Source organism: Arvicanthis niloticus, chromosome X (assembly GCF_011762505.2).
Source record: "Arvicanthis niloticus isolate mArvNil1 chromosome X, mArvNil1.pat.X, whole genome shotgun sequence".
NCBI lineage: Eukaryota > Metazoa > Chordata > Mammalia > Rodentia > Muridae > Arvicanthis > Arvicanthis niloticus.
Window position 1 is genome coordinate 113,978,857 of NC_047679.1, and position 20,466 is coordinate 113,999,322.

Sequence of the window (20,466 nt, forward strand, 5' to 3'; positions counted from 1 at the left end):
CTTCCACTCCTTGTAGCTTTGCTACAAGTGTAAGCAGTTGTGTAAGTGTTTTATGTGTGTGCTGGAGATTTGAACTCAGGTCCTATACCCCCACTTTATACCCCCCTGATCCCCCAACATCATCCTCCCCTCTCCACCATACACATGACTCAGATGCATAAGCAGAAGTCAGAAAAGCACTCAGACGTCCTCTGTTTTGTCCCCTCTTTTCAGCCCCTTCCCCAACCCAAGCTGGGCCTGGCAGAACTTGATGACCCAAGGAAAACCTTTTCACCTTTGCCTCTGGATAGCGAGGGGAATCCCTAGGAATTCATGGTCACTTAGGCCTGGGAAGGATTAATCAAGAACAAACTCTACTTTGTTGCAGATAGTTGCATTTGAAGGCATACTCCCCATTTTAAAAAATGGCAGAGGAGACTGGACAAGATGACAACCAAGAAGAACCCTTATACACATGCGAAGAGATTAAAGAAAGGGTGTCGCCCTCTAGGAACAAGAAGTTCTGTTTCCATTCCGGTTGGTGATCACATCCAGAGGGGCCTCTACTGCCCTGAAGCTGCTGGTTGTGAGGAGGAACTTCCCATAAAGCACCATTCTCTTGAGATTTTTAATAGTTACGAATAAAAGTTTTGGTCAGTCCACCAAGAAAAAAAATCACTAGACAGTCACTTTGCTGAGTACAAAGGGTGTATGAAACAGTTACCCAAAGTCCCAGTGGGACATAGGTCCCGCTGCGGAAGGTCTGGGAAAAGGCTAACAGTATTAAACTCTTAGGGATTTTATCAAGTTCCTTCCTCAGGGGAACCTGGCCATCCCTGCACACAAGGCGTTCTGTCTTTGTAAACTGGCACAAGCTTAGAAACCGGTTCTTGCACTGAGATTCACTTTTTTTTCATGTGTTTGAAATTTTTTCCTCTTATACAGATCAAGCACAACTTCCGTAGGCTTATGTATTTCATGCCTGGAGACAGCATGATTGATTATCCAGCACCAAAGGGCCATAGGAGTTATGCCACCATCAAATTCATTTTGCCTGTGCTGACCTTTACACTGTAGGCTATTGTGCACAGGCTTTGTGTGCACTGCCGGTTACAATAACTGTGATTACCTTGCCTTTGGTGATGCATTGCTGTCACTTGGCCCTGCTACTTTAGGGCCCAATTAAATCTATTGTATTTACTTCATCCAGCTGAAAAGCAGAATCTCCAACCCTAAGACCTGGCATATCCTCTAACCTCCATTAACAACAACGGTAACCCAACAGAGACAACATAATCTAATCCTGTGAGTGCCTGAATGAAAATGCAAATTAAATCCACAGCCTTGTGGAGAATCTTAAGGTGGGGTCACTGAAAGAAATGGGATACCGAAATTTGAAATAGGACTGTAGAGTTGCAGTCCAGTGAATCTTACTACAACCAACTCTGTCTTAGCTAAGACTGCCAGCATAAAATAAAATTTAAAATAAATAGACTAAGTGGCTTAGGATGCTGTCACTGTGTTGGAAGCTGAAAATCCAAAATCAGGATGCTAGCATGGTCAGCTTTGTGTGGGTGGGTGGGTGGGGTCCTCTTGCAGGTTTCAGTCTGCTAGCTCCCTGTGCTATCCTTCCTTACACAGTGCTGTTGATCCTGTGCTTGAGCTACAAACCATCACAAAACCATTGCTTCTTAACCTGTACCTAGACTCAACTTCCCACAGGCAAAATCTGAGTTAAAAAGTAAGAAAGTATGATAATCGTCCTCAGACTATGCTTTCACATATACGAAATATGTATATAATTAATATAATATATACACATACATGTGCATGGGAGAAACATGAAAATGGTTCTTAAAGGTATCAGAGGGCTAGCAAGATAGTTTGGGGGTGGGAGGGGAAGACACTTGCCTTGCAAGGATGATGATGACCTGAGTTCAATCCCAGAAACCCACAGTAGAGAGAACCTACTGCAGACAGTTGTCTTCTGACCTGTACATGTATGCTGTGGTGTACATACATGTGTGTGCACAATAATACATATTTTAAATATTTATTTTTTATTACTTTAAATTATGGTTAGGCGTTGTCATTAGTCATCGCTCTAATGCTATGAAGAGACACCATGACTAAGGCAATTATTATAAGACAAATCGTTCAATTGGGGGGTTGCAATATGCTTGCAGTTTCAGAATTTTAGCCCATTATCATCATGAGAGGGAGCATGGTGGCGTGCAGACAGGCACTGAAACAGTAACTGAGAGCTACATCCTGATCTGTGTGTGTGTGTATATATGTGTGTATGTGTGTGTGGGAGAGAGAGAGAGAGAGAGAGAGAGAGAGAGAGAGAGAGAGAGTAGGGAGAAGGAGGAGAAAGAGAAAAAGACTGAACTGACTGGGACTGCATACCCCTAGTGACACATTTCCTACAACAAGGCTGCACCTCCTAATTGTATCAAATAATTCTACCCCCTGCTAACTAAACATTCAAATAGATGCGTCTATGAGAGCCATTCATACTCAAACCATCACACTGTGTGTGTGTGTGTGTGTGTGTGTGTTTTTGCATGTGGACATGTGCACTAAGGGGCCTGCGGAGGCCAGCTGTGGAGTTACAGTTATGAACCACCTGATGTAGAAGCTGAGAACTGAACCGGAGACTTCTGGAAGAGCATCAAGTACTTTTAATTGCTGAGCCATCTCTCTAAATGCACACACCGTGTGCACACACACATGCACAAGCGCATGCACACACACTAGTGTATGAAATTTGAAACAAATATTGACTGCCAGTTTGTATTGCCTTTTTAATTTTTTTTACATGTATGTATTTGTTAGGGACATGTCACAGCACACATGTAAAAGTCAGAGGACAACTTCTCAGAGTTGATTCTCTCCTTCCACCAAATGGGTTCTGAGGTCAAACTCAGGTCACTGGGCTTAGGAGCAAGTCGTCTGACTGCTCCCGATCTGCCAGTGTTTATGAGGAAGTCTTTATGTGGACATATTTCCCCCCCCCTCTCTCTTGAATATGTACCTAAAAGTAGAGTTGCTGGGCCATTTGATAACTCTTTCTCAAAATGTCACTCTTTTCTAGTGATGTCGCACTGCTTCACATTCCTAGCCACCATTGAGTGTTCTCATTTCTTCACGCCATCCACATGTGTTAACCCCAGTAACATGAAAGGCTATCTCACTGTGCTTTTGATTTCTGTCCCCTTTATGGCTATAATGGCAAATACCTATTCATGTGTTGAAGGTCATAAAAATGAGACACCCTGCCCCACACACACTTCCTTTCTGAGTGTCATCCAGTCCTCCCAAGTTCTGAACTCCAGAGTTTCTCTAGCATTCCTTCTTTTGCAGAACAGCAAAGCACTGGAGTGATCCTTTTGTCCTTGGAATATCCTCTGTCCCCTGGACAGAGAAATTTGCAGGTAAAGGGTCAATGTGAGTGAAAGGAACAACCAAGAGTGAGATTTTACTATCTGCATCTACATCGGCTTTGATGCCCGGGGTCATGGAGGCAGTGACTTGAAGAAAACTTGAAGAAAACCAGTGAAGAAAACTTTGAGGTGCAAAACAGGTGTGTCTCAGGGGTGCAGGTACTAAGACTGGGCTGCTGTGATGCTCCAGTGGGGACTTTTGAAGGTCAGGGGATAAACAAGGGACAGGCACCCTTAAGCACAGGACAGCTGCCCCAAGGCACATCGGTCAGGTTTTTTTGTTTTTTTGTTTTTTAAAGTGCCCAGGTCATGCATCTCTGATCCTTAGTGGTGCCTCTGGTTTCACTGTTCTAGGATTGAAAGCTTCTGCTGGTCACTGCTGAAGCGAGATCTGTTCAAGGTCAGCCCTAAGGAGAATAGGTTTCCTTCTCAAATCGTCATCTTGCAGCAAGAGAGTGGAAAGAATTCAAAGGGGCTTTTCTGAAATCCCGCAGGTTAAAATGAGACAATGAGCCCCAAATCCTGCAGACAATCCCATGAAATCCGTGAGTGGCCTTTGTCTGCACTGCACGTGTTCCTTCTAGTGGTTTTCAAAGGCCACTGGGAACTGGGTGGCCTCCTGGGGCCAGCACCTGCATTTTCTTTACATGCAAACACATTCCTTTTCTAAAAGTTTAATCGAGGAGAGGCGGGGGTTGGGGGTGTGAGTATTGAAGAATTCTCTGTCAGAAGGATAGGTTGCTTAAAGATTAGGCAAAGGAAAATTAGGGACAGAAGGCAAAAGTAACTTTCCAGTTTGGATGCAGTGACCTCAGAGGTTGCCCTATAGACCTGGAGGACAATGCAGCTTTGTAGATGAAGTATCTAGAAGCAAAGAACCCTGCTCTTTCAACTATTCAAGAGGCCAGCTTACAGTAATCAACTTCAGTGTTGCGTTTTGTATAGGAAAGTAACAAACTACTTCAGGAGTGGGCTGCATTTAGACTTTTGTTAAAGGGGAGGGTGTCTCTGTTTAGCCTAAACATTTTACCACATTACACGATTTTTCCCAGGGAGACAGAGAAGAATTGCTTCATTGTGAATTGCAAAGCCCTACCCCCCTTAAAAAGTCCAGCTTTTATTTAGATCTTTTAAAATGTAGGGTGGATTTTTCTCACCAAAGTTGCTGTCCCTACCCTCTTTCCCACCCCATCCCGCTGCACCCATAGCCTAGCTCAGTAGGTCCTGTTTTGTAGAGTTCAGCACAGGGAAAATGGAACTTTGATAAGAGTGGACTCCAACCTTGTCCTTAGCAGACAAGTTGAGGGTCTCTTGAACCTTGTCAGCCCACGGGTGGGCTGGCTTTATTTTGCTGCAATGTGGAATGTAGCCTCAGGACACAGAACAACTAAGTGGTAACCTCTGAAAAATAGTGTCTCACTGGCTAGATTTGGAGAACTAGTCTCCTACATGTCACTCCCAGTTTTTGTGTTTTTTCCTTTGGCTGTTACTTTTGTTTACACCACTTTTTTATATGTATTTTTTTAATCCTTGGAGAGGGATTTACATGATTAATTTTGTTTTGAGTGCCAAGGCCTAAACACTGGGACACTATGCCACAGCAACAGAATGACCAGCAACAATGAATGCTTACTTCTGAGACATCATCACAAACACCAATTAAGAATACATGACCTGCATTGCCCAACAGAAAGCCCAGTTGATGTGCAGATACATCATAGATATCTAAAAACCTATGTCACTGATAAGTCTTTAAGCCATGTAAGGTTTTTTTTTTTTATTTTAAATTTTATTTACATTGGTGTATGGCCTCCATGTATGTCTATGTGAGGGAGGCAGATTCTCTGGCACAGGAGTTAAAGACATGTGAACTGCCATGTGGGTGCTGAGATTTGAACCTGCGTCCTTTGGGAAAAGCAGCCAGTGCTCCTAACCTCTGAGCCACCTCTCCAGCCTGCCATGTAAAGTTTTTCAATACAAAAGGGAATGTATGTATATAGAAGCTATTGCCCAGGATAGTTTGTCCTGTGAGTTGGTGACTGTTTTTGCTTTGTATCTGTGCTGGCCTCATATATGCACAGTTTGGGCATGCAACTGGCTCAAGTAACAGTTATCTTTATGGTGTATGGAGCATCTTGACTGCTTCCCTGGCCAATGACTCACAGGGCACCCTGACGTGGGATTTGCATTTAATAACCTTATTAAATAAATGTTTATTTAATAACCTATGATTTGGAAACCATAGTTTTAAAAGATTTTATTATTGTTATTATTCTTTTAATTTTTATTTATGTATGTGAGTGCTCTATTTGCATGTATGTCTACATAACAGAAGAAGAGGGCATCAGATCCCATTACAGATGGTGGTGAGTCACCATGTGGGTGCTGGGAATTGAACTCAGGTCCTCTGGAAGAGCAGCCAATGCTCTTAACCACTGAGCCATCTCTCCAGCTCCTAGAAAGCATCTTTATTTACCCATACAGGGTACCTTTTTCTCTTGCTATTATTTTAACAGCCCTTTCATAAAACCATCAAAATAATCCCTAAAGTTACAAGGCAAGTGAAGATAGATACAACTGGGATATCAGAAATTGTGGGACACTCCCTGCAAATGCTAGTGAACAGAGACAGAATTTAACCTTTAAGTTTCATTTATTCAGAGAACTGACAGTCTGGTAAGACAGAAGATTCCTATATTTTTGTTTATTTTTTTTTCAGTGGTGTGTGTGTGTGTGTGTGTGTGTGTGTGTGTGTGTGTGTGTGTGTGATGTGTGGGAATGTGTTTGCCATGGCGAGCATGTGGATGTCAGAAAAGAACTTACCAGAGTCAGTTGGTTCCTTCCAGCATGTGGGTTCCGGAGATGGAAATTAAGTCACCAGACTTGGCTGCCAGTGTCTTTACTCACTGAGCCACCTTGCTGGCCCAAGGATGACTATCTTTTAAAGATTTCTTTATATCTTATCTCCAGTTGGTAGATTTTAGAAGGGGAGAGGATGGGTAGGTAATCATCTCACAGTTCAGTCTCTCCTTTGGTGAGCTAATCAGTCACATCTGTGAGGTGTGCACATCCGTGCTTCTCTTGTTATCATCCCGTAAACTCTTATCTCGTTCTCTGGATGGCTGGGCTAAAGCACTTACTGAGTCCCTGCATCTAGCCAATATCTGCTGGTACCAGCTTTGTACTCCTCCAAGGTATCTGAACTTGGGGTTGGGTTAAGTCAGCACAAGTAAATAGCACATGCTAAGCTGTTGATAAAATGTGTGTTCGGATTTCTTTCTATAATATAGAGTACAAATGTATCAGATAATGTAGAATAGTTAATTGCCCCCTGTCTGTCTCCTCTGTCTCCTATCAAAAATATCATCATATTTGGTTATCCAAATTTTCTTTTTATACTTTTTTTTTGTTTTGATTGGTTGTCCAAACTTGCCCATCAGTGTTTGTGAAATGGGTGTCCTTCTTATTGTTAATCCTTTGCAGATACGGACTTAATACCCCTGAGCTGGGTGACGCCTGTAGCTTAACGAGTTGCTGTTTATATAAGAAAACTTACAGGAATCCTGTGACAATGCTGATACGTAAAGGCACATCTGCATTCCTTATCCTCGAGCCTGTGTCCTATCCAATTCACTTGTCAATTGCTTACTGGGCATATTGACCTATTTGCATAGGCTGTCAGGCCAGTGTAATGCTCCTTCAAGGTTGCATAGCCAGAGAAAAAGTTCAGGTGTTATGAACTACATGTACCATCTCTTTATACTTAAGGGGAATGCCTGTAAATGTTGCTATTTTCCAGCCTGTGCTGTCCCCTGCTCCATTTGTACCCTGATTTCACATGTACCCAATGGATAACTTCTTCACATTTTGATGAGCAGATTCCTCACATGTTTGTGAAGGCATCAAGTTTTGGTGACAATGGGAGGCCCTGAGTTTGTGTGTTATGGTAGCCATACAGAAGATTGTTAGTGGCGCTGGTTTGTTTTGTCCTTTGCTTGCTTTTATACCAGTTGGCCCAACAAGCAGCTCTAAGTGCTTTCTTTGCTACTGTGCCATCCATAAAGCTACACCCCCGAAGACAGAAGAATTGTCTGTGGAAAACCTAGTGGTCTTCCCCTACCCACTTTTAATTGGGCCCCAGTATTTTTTTTATGTGTATATGTGTTTTGCCTGCACGTATATCTGTGTACTATGTGCACGTCTGATGCCTGTGGAGGGCAGAAGTCAGATTCTCTGGGTCCAGATGGTTGTGCCACTTTTATAGAGTATGGAATTTTGACCTTTTCAGAAATCGGTTGGCCAGGAGACTTTGAGTCCATCTCTTCATGTTCTATGTTTTACTGCTACTGGAGTAGCTTCAGTGATCAAGTCTACCTGCTGCGGGTTTTCTATATAACTAGCAGTTGCTGCTCCTGTGCTGTGTATGAGGTTCCTACCTCTGTCCAAGAATGGAACCCAAACCCTATCAGAACCATCTGTTTAGCTTGTTTCTGCCATTACCCCCAGCATTGGTCCTTGGGGCTCTGTAATCTTAAAACAAATGGGTACTGGAGCCATGGAACATACATTCAGTTAGTGTCACAAGAATCTTGTCTTACTCAAAACCCTCTTGAGCCTTTTGGTCCAATCCCACATAAGCATCTTATATCAGGTTATAGAAAGTGCAGGCAACTTGAGCTAGATAATGTACAACAGTGTACCTATGATGACTGCTTTTTATGTTAACTTAACATAAGCTAGAACATTTTGGCATGGAGGAACCTCAGCTGAGAGAATTGTATTGTGTAGCAGTTTCGTCTGATGTTAAATCATTCTATCAGGAAACTCCTTAACAGAAGGTAAATAACTCAAAATAGCTTTAGAAAGTCCCCCAAACTGACCAGAGTCACTGAGCCCCTCTTTTGCAAGGGTAAACAGGCTGAGCTGCTGAGAGTCCCTCTCAGAAGACAGATTGCATAGAAGAGTCTGAGACCAGACCAGCTGCCTGGAAGAGGCAGAAACCAGCTGAACTTCCTGGAAGAGGTTTAGACACACTGAGTTACTTGAAAAGGACACTCTCCACCCTGTTGAGCTGCCTGCAGGCTGTGCAGTGAGCTCCAGGTCCCCAGCTTCATGAGCTGTCACTCATGCTGGGTTGGGCTTTGGTGATGAAGCTGCCTTTGAGTCAGTTCTGCTCCTGTAAGTGACCTCTCACCCATATTCCTGTAACTAATCCCTTCTAAACTCATTGATTCACTAAGCTGGACTTTGGTGGTATCTGAACCTTAGTCTGTCATGGGCTCCTTACCTGGGGTGAGTAGACATGTGTGTAGTGTCTCCCCAGGAAAAAAATCTTGTCATAGGACAATGTCTCCACCAGATTGCCCTGTAAGAAAGCAGATCACCCTGTGGGAAAGCCTGTATTGGATTTACTTAATTAGTGATTGATGCATGGGCTAGTGGTCCTGAGTGCCGTAAGACAGCAGGCTGGGCATAAAGAGCAAGTCAGTAAGCAGCACTCTTTCATAGCTTCCGTTCCTGCCCTACTTGAACTGCTGTCCTGACATCTTTTGATGATAGGCACTGATGTGGAACTATATGCTGAAATTAACCCTTTTATCTCCAAGTTGCTTTGCTCATGGTGCTTCATCACAGCAACAGAAATCCCAACTAAGATACTTCCCAAATCTCGAACTCATAGAAATACATGTACCTACACTTACACTTACTACTTACATTTATTGGTACATGCTGCTGAAAAGAAGGAGAGGAAGGAGGAGGAGGAGAGGGAAGAGGAAGAGAGGGAGGAGGAGAAGGAGAAAGAGGAGGAGGAGGAGGAGGAGGAGGAGGAGGAGGAGGAGGAGGAGGAGGAGGAGGCAGCTGGAGAGATGGCTCAGCAATTGCAAGCACTCTATGCTCTTCCAGAAGACCTGATCCAGCATATATGTAATTTCACTTCCAGGGAATCCACTGCCCCTTTCTGCCTGTCTCCATGAGCACCAGGCATGTATGTGATGCACAGAGATATACACAAAGTCTTAGATACTTTCCAGTTGCTTTGACAAAACTCCATGACCAAGAGAACTCATAGAAGAAAGAGTGTAATTTTGGTGTCATGACTCCAGAGGGTTACAGTAGGAAGGCAGGCATGGTGCCAAAGAAGTAGCTGAGTGCTCACATTTCAATCCACAGGCACAAGGCAGACAGAACATCTCTAGGAATGGCACTGGCCTTTGCAATGTCAAAACCCAGCCCAATAACATACATCCTCCAACAAGGCTCCATCTCATAATCCTTCCCAAACCATTCCACTACCTGGAAACCAAATATTCAATATGCATGTCCAGTTGCCCTGTGGCTACCCTGTGGGAAGTGGCTGGGGAGCCCCACTGTATAAAGTCCTTTAATTCTACCATGAGAAGGGCATTACAGAAAGAATATGTACCTTTCTACCTTCCCCTGCTTTGGGGAAACTTACTATGACAGCATTGCATTTCTTATCAGTTGTACCTTGTGGCAAACCAACATGGTACAAGTCCCACTGTGTTTGTTTCCTGGTCACTAGAATGGGTAGCTCTCGGTTGTTTTCCATTTTTGTGTCCCCTTTTGACTGCCTTAATACTGAATTCTTGGTACTTGCAGCAATTCAGGTCATTTGGGTTGGCCAGAGCTTTCCCCACCCCATAGGTCTTGTGCTCCACTAGTGGGCTTCATAAAGCCGCAAGAGATCAGCACCTCTCCTGAGGCTGTTGCTTTAAATATTGACAGAGGTCTTAGTAAGCACAGTTCTATCTGGCCTGATGAATAGGCATCAAAAACTTCCTCCTACATCCTCAGCTCTCATGACATCATCTGATCCTCCTCAGTGGCTCTCATCACTAACATGTATTGATACACTGGAAGGCAGAATGAGCCAGTCCTTAAGGAGTGAGTGATTTCCCTCATACAAGTGGAGATTCTGCAGGCATTGATAGATAAAAAGATAACTCATCCTGCTGCTTAGTTCTTTTACCAGCAAGATGCTCAAAGCGGATTCCATTCACATCCATATGCCAGAGCCTCAGAAGCCAATCAGTAGGGGGTTCCTTTCTATGCCCATTGGAAAGCTTTTCTCTGTTCAAGCAGCTCAGAAGCAAACTATTCCCTAAAGACCACAGTGTCTTAAATGGAGCCATTATGAGTAAGTGTGAATTTTTCTCTTTTTCTGAACCGAGAGTGGGATGTGCTGTGTGGGGGCGCCATCCACACACAACTTGTAGCTTGCTGTTTCCTCCACTGTAGGCAGCTCGTCCCATGGGCGTTAGGGTCTGACTCCAGGAACAAGGGCTAATTTGTTTATCTTCTGCACTGGATTCCCTTTTGTTTCACAGTCATAAGAAACATTCCAACATCTCCATTTCACCTTACTTTTTTTAAAAAAAAAGAGTTTTTTATTTACTATATGTGTATACACTGTCACTGTCCTCAGACACACCAGAAGAGGGCATCGGATCCCATTACAGATGGTTGGGAGCCACCATGTGGTTGCTGGGATTTGAACCTAGGACCTCTGGAAGAGCAGTCAGTGCTCTTAACTACTGAGCCACCTCTCCAGCCCCTCACCCTCCTTTTAAAATCTAATTTTCTTGCCAAGTCAGAGGCTAATGTGGAGGACACTTCTTGCATGTTGCTTTCTAATTTCCTCCAAGGTAGTGACACTGAGGTGGTCAACATCTTACTACCTAGACTGTGGAAGGATGGCTTGGCCTTGCTGCAGTCTGCCATGACTTTAGAGCACAGAACAATTAACTCGTGGTCTGCTGGGAAATGGGCTACTTTGGTTAAAGTCTGGAAGGTTATCCACCCCTCTCCAGGTCTTCAACGCGTGCAAATATTGTAGAAAGGAGAGCATTGAGGGGAGTACCAGGTAATAAGGAAGGCCTGCATGTCAGCCAAAGGACACATGAATCATGAAAGGGGATAAAAAGTTTCTTTTCTTTTCGTTTCAACCCTGTGCAGGCTAGACTTAACGTTAACTTGACACAAGCTAGAGTCATCTGAGAGGAAGGATCCCCAATTGAGAAAATGTCACCATAAGATGAGGCTGTAGGCAAGCCTGTAGGTCATTTTCTTAATTATTAATTAATTGATGGAGTAGGACCCAGTACACTGTGAATGGGGCCACCCCTGGGGCTGGTAGTCCTGGGTTCTACAAGAAAGTAGGCTGAGCAAGCCAGGGGAAACAAGCCAGTAAGCAGCATCCCTCCATGGCCTCTGCATCAGCTCCTGCCTCCAGGTTCCTATCCATCTTGAGTTCCTATCCTGACTACTTTTAATGATGAACTGTTATATGGAAATCTAAGCCCCTTCCTCTCTAAGTTGCTTTGGGACGTGGTGCTTCATCACAGCAACAGAAACCATAACGAAGATAAACTCCATCATAGGATTTTTTTTTCCCTGTAAACAAGTGAACAACTATGTAATTAACAGTGGAACTGAGAGAGGCTAAGTGGAGCTCCCTTGTTTCAGAATGGCTGTTCTAATGCTGTAGGTGCTCCCTGAGAGTAGAGCAGTCAGGACCTTAAGTGGCTTCCTTATACCAGCTGTGCTGTGTGGTGATTTTTATTACTGAGTTAACTAGAATAAAGTGATTTTGGTTTTGTTTTTACTTTTTATTAATTCTTTGTGAGTTTCACATCATGCACCCTAGTTCCTTTATGTTCAAGTCCCCTCATATCCACCCTTCACCCTTGCAACCTCCTGGCCAAAATAAAACACACACACACAAACACACACACACTCACTCCAAAACAAAGCATAGACAATATCTCATCATGGAAACTGCAGTACATCACAGTGTACCTCACAGTCTATCCTTCTGTCTACATGTCTTCATTTGCAAATGTTCACTGCAATGAGTCATTGGCCTAGTTCAAGATCTCTGGCTTCTGTGACACTATCAATATTGGATGTTCATCAGTACTCCTCTTGGTTATCCTGTTGTTGTCCTGTGTCATGGAGATCCCTCAGCTTTGGAACAGCAGGACTGGCCCTTTCACACATACTAACTGTTAGCAGATGCTATAGATTTGGGGGTGGGCCAATTTAGAGCCCCAGATCTGGGCCTGGGCAGTAGCTGAGCTGGTCAGCCCATCCCCTCTCCCTTACCTACACAGCCAAGGTGAGATCTCCAGTACTCCTCCAGCTAGGCCACCCAATGCTGCCATCTACAGGAGACAGTCAGCTCGCCAGCTCGCCTGCTCTCCTGCCCTCAGGGAGGCTCACTTGCAGGATGCCAGAGCCAGCTTCACTGTGCTACCCAGTCAAGGTTTTGGAGTCTACTCTCCCAAGTGCTATAGCCTGTGAGGAGCTGGAAAAGCTCTCCCCCCTCTCTCTCTTCCCCCCTCTCAGGGATGGCTCCCTGTTGTCTTTGCCATCAGGGCCAGCTCTGTTGTGTCACCTGGGCAAGGGCACAGGTCCTGCTCCCCAAGTTCTGCCACTAGTGAGAGATGGGGCCAGCTCTCTAGAGCAACCCATCCAGTGAGAGATGGGGCCATTATGCACAGCCCCTGGACATTCATGTGGTCCCTGGCAGCTTCCTGGACCAGTGACATTCCCAAGTTCTCTAGTGGTAATATAAGTATGAACATCAACAGCACCCCCTGCTGCTGTGCTGCTTAGCCACTGACTCAGACATGGCCCTCGGTGGCAGCTTGTGCTGGGACCTCCCCATGGCCCGGGTGGCAGGGCTGACCACTCACAACAGGCTCCTCCTCTCCATCCTTGAGTTTCCAATTCCATCTCTTCACAATGCTCCAGCTGACCCACCTCTCTTTCTCTCCCATCTGACCACCACATACTTGTACATTGTAATGGTTCCCGCTGCAGACTGGCCACATGGCTGGTGGGTCCCTGGGTGATATCCTCTATCCATGCTATATGGCATGGTGACAAACAGGTGCTTATGGCTGGCTTGTGCCATGCGCTGGAGGGCAAGTCTGTAGGTAGCATAATGGTCCACAAGTCTCAGTCTGTCTTCCTCCTCCTGTGCTGTGATGTCTAGATTAAGTTAGATTAGATTTGCTTTGATTTTTATGAGTCCTAGGCATAAGGCAACTTTGGCTACCAAGCCAGGCATCAAGCCAGGATAAACAAAGGATTGCCATCTGCTCTAGCCCTGACTGATATAAGAACAACACCAACAAGGTGTCTCTTTGCCTATTGCCAGAAGGTGATTTTATATCATTTTTACTTAACAAATATTAGGACATGAATGCCCTGATGTGACATCTTTTCTCTGCCAGTCACAGATTCTACAGTGTTACTTGCCAATTAGATGTGAAATTTGGAAATTTACACAATTAATATGGGTCTAGCCTCGACTCAAGGTATATCTCAGCAATTCATTGAATACACAGGCATTTTCTGAACAGAAAGTTATAATTAAGTCTAGACTCCACAACAGTTGTGCCATAGTTTGACTTAATGGCACATACCTGTAATCCCAGTACTTAGAAGGCCGAGGCATTAGAAAGTCAAGATAAAAAGGTCACTTGAATTTGAAGCTGGAATAATCTACATAGTAAGTTTGAGACCAGCTTGAGCTAAATAAGGAAGCACTAAAAAATAAACACACACACACACACACACACACACACCTAAGTCTCTAAAATTCTGGAAAGTTCTGGTTAAATTATTTGTGCTGGAGACAACATAAACCACAAAGAAATGTATAAGCTATCTGCTCAAATTGCCTAGCTCAAGTCTCTCCTAAATAAAAATAAACAGCATATACTTCATGAAACTCTAAAACTCAGAAGTTACCTCTCTAGTAGCCATTTCCTCACCAGGCAAAATGGAGAATGGGATACAAAAAGAACCTCAGCCTCTGTAAAATCTGCTGAAGACTCATCATGGTGAAGGTTCATAATTGCAAAGATAAAATGACCATCTTTTGGCCTTGATGTTTGTTAAACAAAAGAGTTAGAAAGTGGTTTGATTAGACAGAAAAATATTTTTCATTGAGAAATCCTGACTCAAAGACTAAGGTGGAGCAGGATCTGCTCAAGGAAGATGTGCATACATGTATACCCGCACTCATGTGAACATGCATGCACATATAAAGAAAAACTTGTAAATCTGTCCAAATATAGTAATTCCACTTGTACCTAATCAAGGTATAAATCTTGAGGTTAAAAGCACTTGTTGCTTTTGAAGAGAACCCAGGGTCAATTCCCAGCACACACATGGTGGCTCACAGCCATCTGCAATACCTAGTTAAGTGATATGATGCCCTCTTCTGGCTTCTTTGGACACTGCACACACATGGTGCAAATAATGTACATGCAAGCAAAACAGGCACACATACAAATGCCCTTCTGCATTACAAATTTTGCTTCAATTAGAGAAAGTATTTGGCCAGGGAAAACAATAATGATTCCATTGAAAGGGACACGGACACTTTCAGCTAATCACTTGGGATTGCTCATCCGTCTCCATGAGCTGACAGAGAGAGACTGTACCTTAGTCTCTGGTGTGACTGAACCAGACTGTTGAATACAAGTTGAGTTCCCACTTCGAAGTGGGTTACAGAGGAGAGTGCATGATAAGGCTAGAACTCTTCTTGGCACATAAAGCTCTGGTTTGTGATTTAGGACAATGAGTAATTAAAAGAATCTAGTTGAAGCAGACATCTAATGGCCAGAGCATTCAGGGATAAACTTTTGAGTTCATTCCTTCTGGCCAAGAACCATGAATAGATAAGGTGTTGGTTGAGAGCTGGGTAGGAAATGTCACCAATACCCAGCTCCAGTCCACAACAAAACCCGGTTGTTTCTTAAGGAAAGTTAAGGTAACGTTATGAAATGGCTATAATGTACTTAACATCACTGTAAAGGTTGCGAACATTTTCTGGTTTTGTAATTTGTATACAAATGTCCCAAATTAAAAGTTTTCTCTTAAACTTCAAAATCAAGACCTAAAATACATGTAATATGCAAGACATAGGATGGAATGTAAAACGTACATGAGATTGCAAAATACATTTTCATGGAAACTTGCAGGTGCAAATTAATATAGAAACATGCGTTGAGGGCCAGTGACAAGGCTCAGTGGGTAAAGACATTTGTTGCCAAGTCTGACAACCTGACTTAGATCTCCTTGTGGTAGAGAGACCTGCATCCAGCAAGCTGTCTTCTGACCTTCCCAGTGCATCTAAACAATGCATCTAGAGCTCAGACCAGGCCCACTTACATGCCTAAAATGGACTCTGCTTTAACCACTGAGCTCTCTTTGCTGACCTGCTAGAAACAAAACAGTGCACATGGTGGAGGTTGTAGGGTTGAGGTCAGATTAGGGCCTGTGATACCATGTGCAATGCTTTAAAAAGTAGACTGTTCCTGGGTCATTGAGGGCTGGTGAACTAGAGGACTCCTAGAAGCTTCTAGCAGTTTGGCGCATATCTGTCACTTGTAAATGATTCAGCATGTCTTTTATTGTCCTCTGGCAGCACAATTAATGGGTCCACCATGAATTACTTAGCTATGACAAAGTTTGGATACATTTTTTTCTCTAAAGGGCCAGGTGGTAACAATGTGGGTTTTTTTTTTTTTTTTTTAGGACATTTAACACCTTACTAAGAGTTGAGCTTCCACTGCTCAACTCTTGGCAAGGTGTCAAAGTGACTCAGATAGAAACATCTGGATGATTCAATTCTCATCCACCACATCTGTAACCATTCTTTACAAGGTAGGTGACACTTCATTTGTATTTTAACACTTAAATGAGACCTTTGCATGTAAGGGGACTAATGTGAAGGGTAACCAAGTAAGAAAAGGAAAAATACCCATTTACTTTTTTTAAAAAAAAATAAAGATTTATTTATTATGTATACAGTGTTCTGCTTGCATGTATGCCTGTGTGTCAGAAGAGGGCACCAGATCTCACTATAGATGTGGTGAACTCAGGACCTCTAGAAGAGCAGCCAGTGCTCTGAACCTCTGAACCATCTTTCCAGCCCAATACATGTTGTCTAAGCCAAAGGAAAGAGAACCCAGAATAAATCATGGGAGCCTTTCTTTTACAGATAACCTCAGAACTGCTCTTGACACACATAAAAAAGAAAAGAGCAAATCCCTGTCATGACGGGGATGTTAGCATTCTACTCTTTGTTTCATGCAATATGTAGACCTGAAATAGTAACAAAAGTTTTACGATTTACTTTTGTTTGTTTGCGTGTGTGCATGTGTAATGTGTGTGTGTCTGTGTGTGTGTGTGTGTGTGTGTGTGTATGCCACAGGGGTCTTGGTGCCCACAAAGGCCAGAACAGAGTGTCATATCCTCTGGGGAAGGACTTACAAGTGGTTGTGAGTGAAGAGAAACAAACTTGGATCCTCTGCAAATATACTGGACATTCCTAACTGCTGAGCTCCTTAACCCAGTAACAGTTGGGTTTTTTGAAAGACATACCCCTCAAAGTATCTTCAGCCTTGAAAAAGAACAAGAATGATTCATCCTATTTTTAGTGATAAGTGTTTTTTCACAATTTATATTACTCAAACTTTTAATTTTTTTTTACTAATTGATAGCAAAATTGATTTTCCTTGGACTTATTGGGATGTATTTGGTACAGTCCTCCAAATACACATTTCTTTGATTCTTTTCTCAGCTATAGAGAGATCGCTGGTCGCAGTTTCATCTTCTAGCCAATCCCTTCCAGGTTATTAATCACTTCATCTTTGTTGACACTAGTTATGCCATCAGACAGAATACAGGCAGAGGGGTGGAATAACATTTCTTGCCATATTCATTCCTGTGTCTTCTTGAGGACAACATGAATGACAGTCAGTTCCTACCATTTTTTTGACAGTGTCTCTCCCTATACCCCTGGTTCCACTGGAAACCACTATGTAGACTAGGCTAAGCTAGACTCAACCTCACAGAGATCCAACTGCCTCTCCCAAAGGCTGGGATTAAAAGTGTGTGCCACCATGCCTGGCCTTAGTTCCTGTGTTCCTTGTTCACTGCTGACCCTCAACTCCTAGCTGGTGCCTGGTACAGCAGAAGATGAGAAAATGACATTAGAAGTGTCAGAGTGGGGATGAAGAGAATTCACCTATTCTGAGGCAGAAGAGATGGGGACAGAAACTACCTTGCCTCTGACATACAAGAGTACAATGCAATCACACACAGCTGCTATTGTGTGGAGAATGGGGGTGAGGGCCAGAGGGCACCTGGGTGCTGTCTGAGTTTTCTGAGAGGGGTTCCCTAAGTGGAGCTGAGGAGGAGACAGGACTGTGTAGATGTGGAGGGAGAGTTCCAGGCAGAGGATATAGGGGCATATGTTTGGCGGCCGCGGAATGAAAGAGGCCAGTAGAGAGTGACAAGGAAAGTGTTGAAGCAGGAGAGGAAGGAATGGTGGGATGTGTTCTACAGGCTCTTGTGGCCCACACTCAGGAGTTAGGTTGTGTCCTGGGTGCTAAGGAACACAGGATGGGTTTTCAGCATGGGTGTGTTATGGGCTCCTTTTCCTGTTCACACTATCACTCTAATGCAGGGCTGGAGGTAGGATGGGTGGGAAGTGGACAAGAATGGGAAGCAGACTGATCAGACTAGACAGACTTACTGGAGCTTACTGATGATCAATCATCATCATGTCCGAGTAGGTTGGAAGAAGAGAGAAAAACCATCCAGTTTCAAAAACATTTGAGAGTAAACAAGAGAAGAAAAGAGAGGGAGAATAAAAGGATGGCAAGCACTCATAAATAAAAACAAATTGTGAGGAGTGGAAAATTAAGAAAGTAAGTAGGGAGACCATTTTTAGGGAGATGTAGCCCAGAACAGAGAGACATTTGTGTCTCAGAGATAAGATGTCCAGTAGCGGTTGCTAAAAGAGAGGGTGTATGACAATAGGAGATATCACAGTGACTGGAAAATTTTAGGTACAGAGCAGTGACAGGGTGGTATAGGAGCTGGGACATAACTTGTGAAAGAAGTGGGGAACTGGGGATAGCTACCAGCAAGTCCCAGATGCCAGGAAAGCAGGAGGCTCCCAGGACCCAACTGGGATAGTACCTGAAATGCCCAACAAAAGGGAGAATCTGTAGAGACCATATCCAGAGGTTAGGCAAGGCCCCCCAGTTGAGGGATGGGACCACTCACTCATCTCTAAATTCTTAACCCAGAATTGCTCCTGTCTAAAGGAACTACAGGGATAAAGTGTGGAGCAGAGACTGAAGGAAAGGCCATCCAGAGACTGCTCCACCTGGGGATCCATCCCATCTGCAGTCACCAAACCCAGACACTACTGCTGATGCCAAGAAGTGTTTGCTGACAGGAACCTGATATAGCTATTTCCTGAGAGGCTCTACCAGAGCCTGACAAATACAGAGGTGGATGCTGACAGCCAACCATTGGACTGAGCATGGGGTCCCCAATGGAGGAGTTGGAGAACGGACTGAAGGAGCTGAAGGGGTTTGCAGCCCCATGGGGGGAGCAACAGTGCCATCTGGCCAGACCTCTGGAGCTCCCGGGGACTGGACTACCAACTAAAGAATACACATAGAGGGACCCATGGCTCTGGCCGCATATGTAGCAGAGGATGGCCTTGTTGGACATCAATGGGAAGAGAGGCCCTTGGTCCTGTAAAGGCTTGATGTTCCAGTGTAGGGGAATGCCAGGATACAGAAGTGGGATTGGGTGGATGGGTGAGGGAACACCCTAATAGAAACAGGGGTAGAGGGGATGGGATAGGGGGTTTTCAGAGAGGAAACAATGAAAAGAGATAACATTTGATACATAAATAAATGAAATATCCAAAAAAAAACTTGTGAAAGAAGATTGTACTCAACTCTTTCTGATAGTTATAAAAATTTCCACAGGTGGTGGCTAGGCAATGTCTACCTGCTCCTCCTAAGGTTCCAATGACAAATCAAAAATTGAGCCCACCAAAGATCACCCTGGTGAAGCAATGAGTTCATTAGGTTTTCTTTTTTTTTTTTTCGGTTTTTCGAGACAGGGTTTCTCTGTATAGCCCTGGCTGTCCTGGAACTCACTCTGTAGACCAGGCTGGCCTCAAACTCAGAAATCTGCCTGCCTCTGCCTCCCAAGTGCTGGGATTAAAGGTATGTGCCATCAGTGTGCCTGGCTCATTAGATTTTCTTATACACCATGGATGATGGCTTACAAGCAGGAGCACAGGTGACCCTAAAGCAGCAATGGAAGGTCTTCATGCAGCACAAGCAAAGGATTTCCCATGATAACGTAGATAGGGCCCCTCCCCAAGTCCTCCTCCATCTCTATACTCTAACTTCTCCCTGAGACTCATAGGACAAAATTGAATACAATGGATTGGGAGAAACAGCTGGATATTTGGGTGAGGGTCCCATGACAGTCAGTTGTCCCTACCTTCTGGCATCAGTTGTTAACAAGCCCAACTCTAACTTTTTGCCAACAGACCCAGCATAATTCCCAAAGATGGTGGAAATGTGGTTTCCTGTACAATACTTATTATCATTTTTAAATGTTTATTAGTTTTAGAGTGTATGTGTGCCTGTGCGCGGTATGTGTGTGTGTGTGTGCGCGCGCGTGCACGTATGGTGTGTTCACATGAATGTGTTCAGGATGTGTTCCTTTGAATGTTGAGTGGACATGCTATGGTAGAGTTCAGACAATAAGCATCTCTGAGTCATCTCACCAGCCATAGATTTACACTTCAAGAAATACATGCATTTACTTACAAAGTAAATCTACCAGAAATCTACAGCACAATTATTCTTAGAAGTTAAAAATTAGAATCACAGGCCAGGCATGATGACCCGTGTCTTTGATCCCATCTCTTTGGGAAACAGAGGTAGGCTGGTTTCTATGAGTCTGAAGCCAGCTGGCTTACATAAAAGCAAGTTCAAGGCCAGCTAGGGCTACACATTGAGACCGTCTCTCAAAAAATATTAGAATCTTGCAAAGATAAGGGAGAAGATGAATGTGCTCTTTGTCACCAGTTCTATTCAACTGTACAGCACAAGAATCCCCATCTTCCACCAGAAGATAAACTATTTTGCTGAACTAAAAGGTCAAGCAGCTTATT

General features: G+C 43.8%; 1 protein-coding gene and 1 non-coding gene across 3 annotated transcripts in view; both read right to left on the reverse strand.

Annotated features, from left to right (window-relative positions):
- Mmgt1 (membrane magnesium transporter 1) overlaps positions 1–20,466 on the reverse strand; it is a 52,430-nt gene that overhangs the window by 11,558 nt on the left and 20,406 nt on the right. The window contains exon 3 of one of the 2 annotated variants that reach the window (XM_034485560.2): positions 8,713–8,790. The exons of the other annotated variant lie outside the window; for it this stretch is intronic. Within the exon in view, the coding sequence (XP_034341451.2) occupies positions 8,713–8,790 (78 nt within the window). The remainder of the gene's footprint in view (positions 1–8,712; positions 8,791–20,466) is intronic. 2 annotated transcript variants of the gene reach the window in all.
- On the reverse strand, positions 13,476–13,616 carry LOC117695613 (small nucleolar RNA SNORA48). Its single transcript, XR_004604664.1, has one exon. It is a non-coding gene; the product is annotated as a small nucleolar RNA SNORA48 (small nucleolar RNA).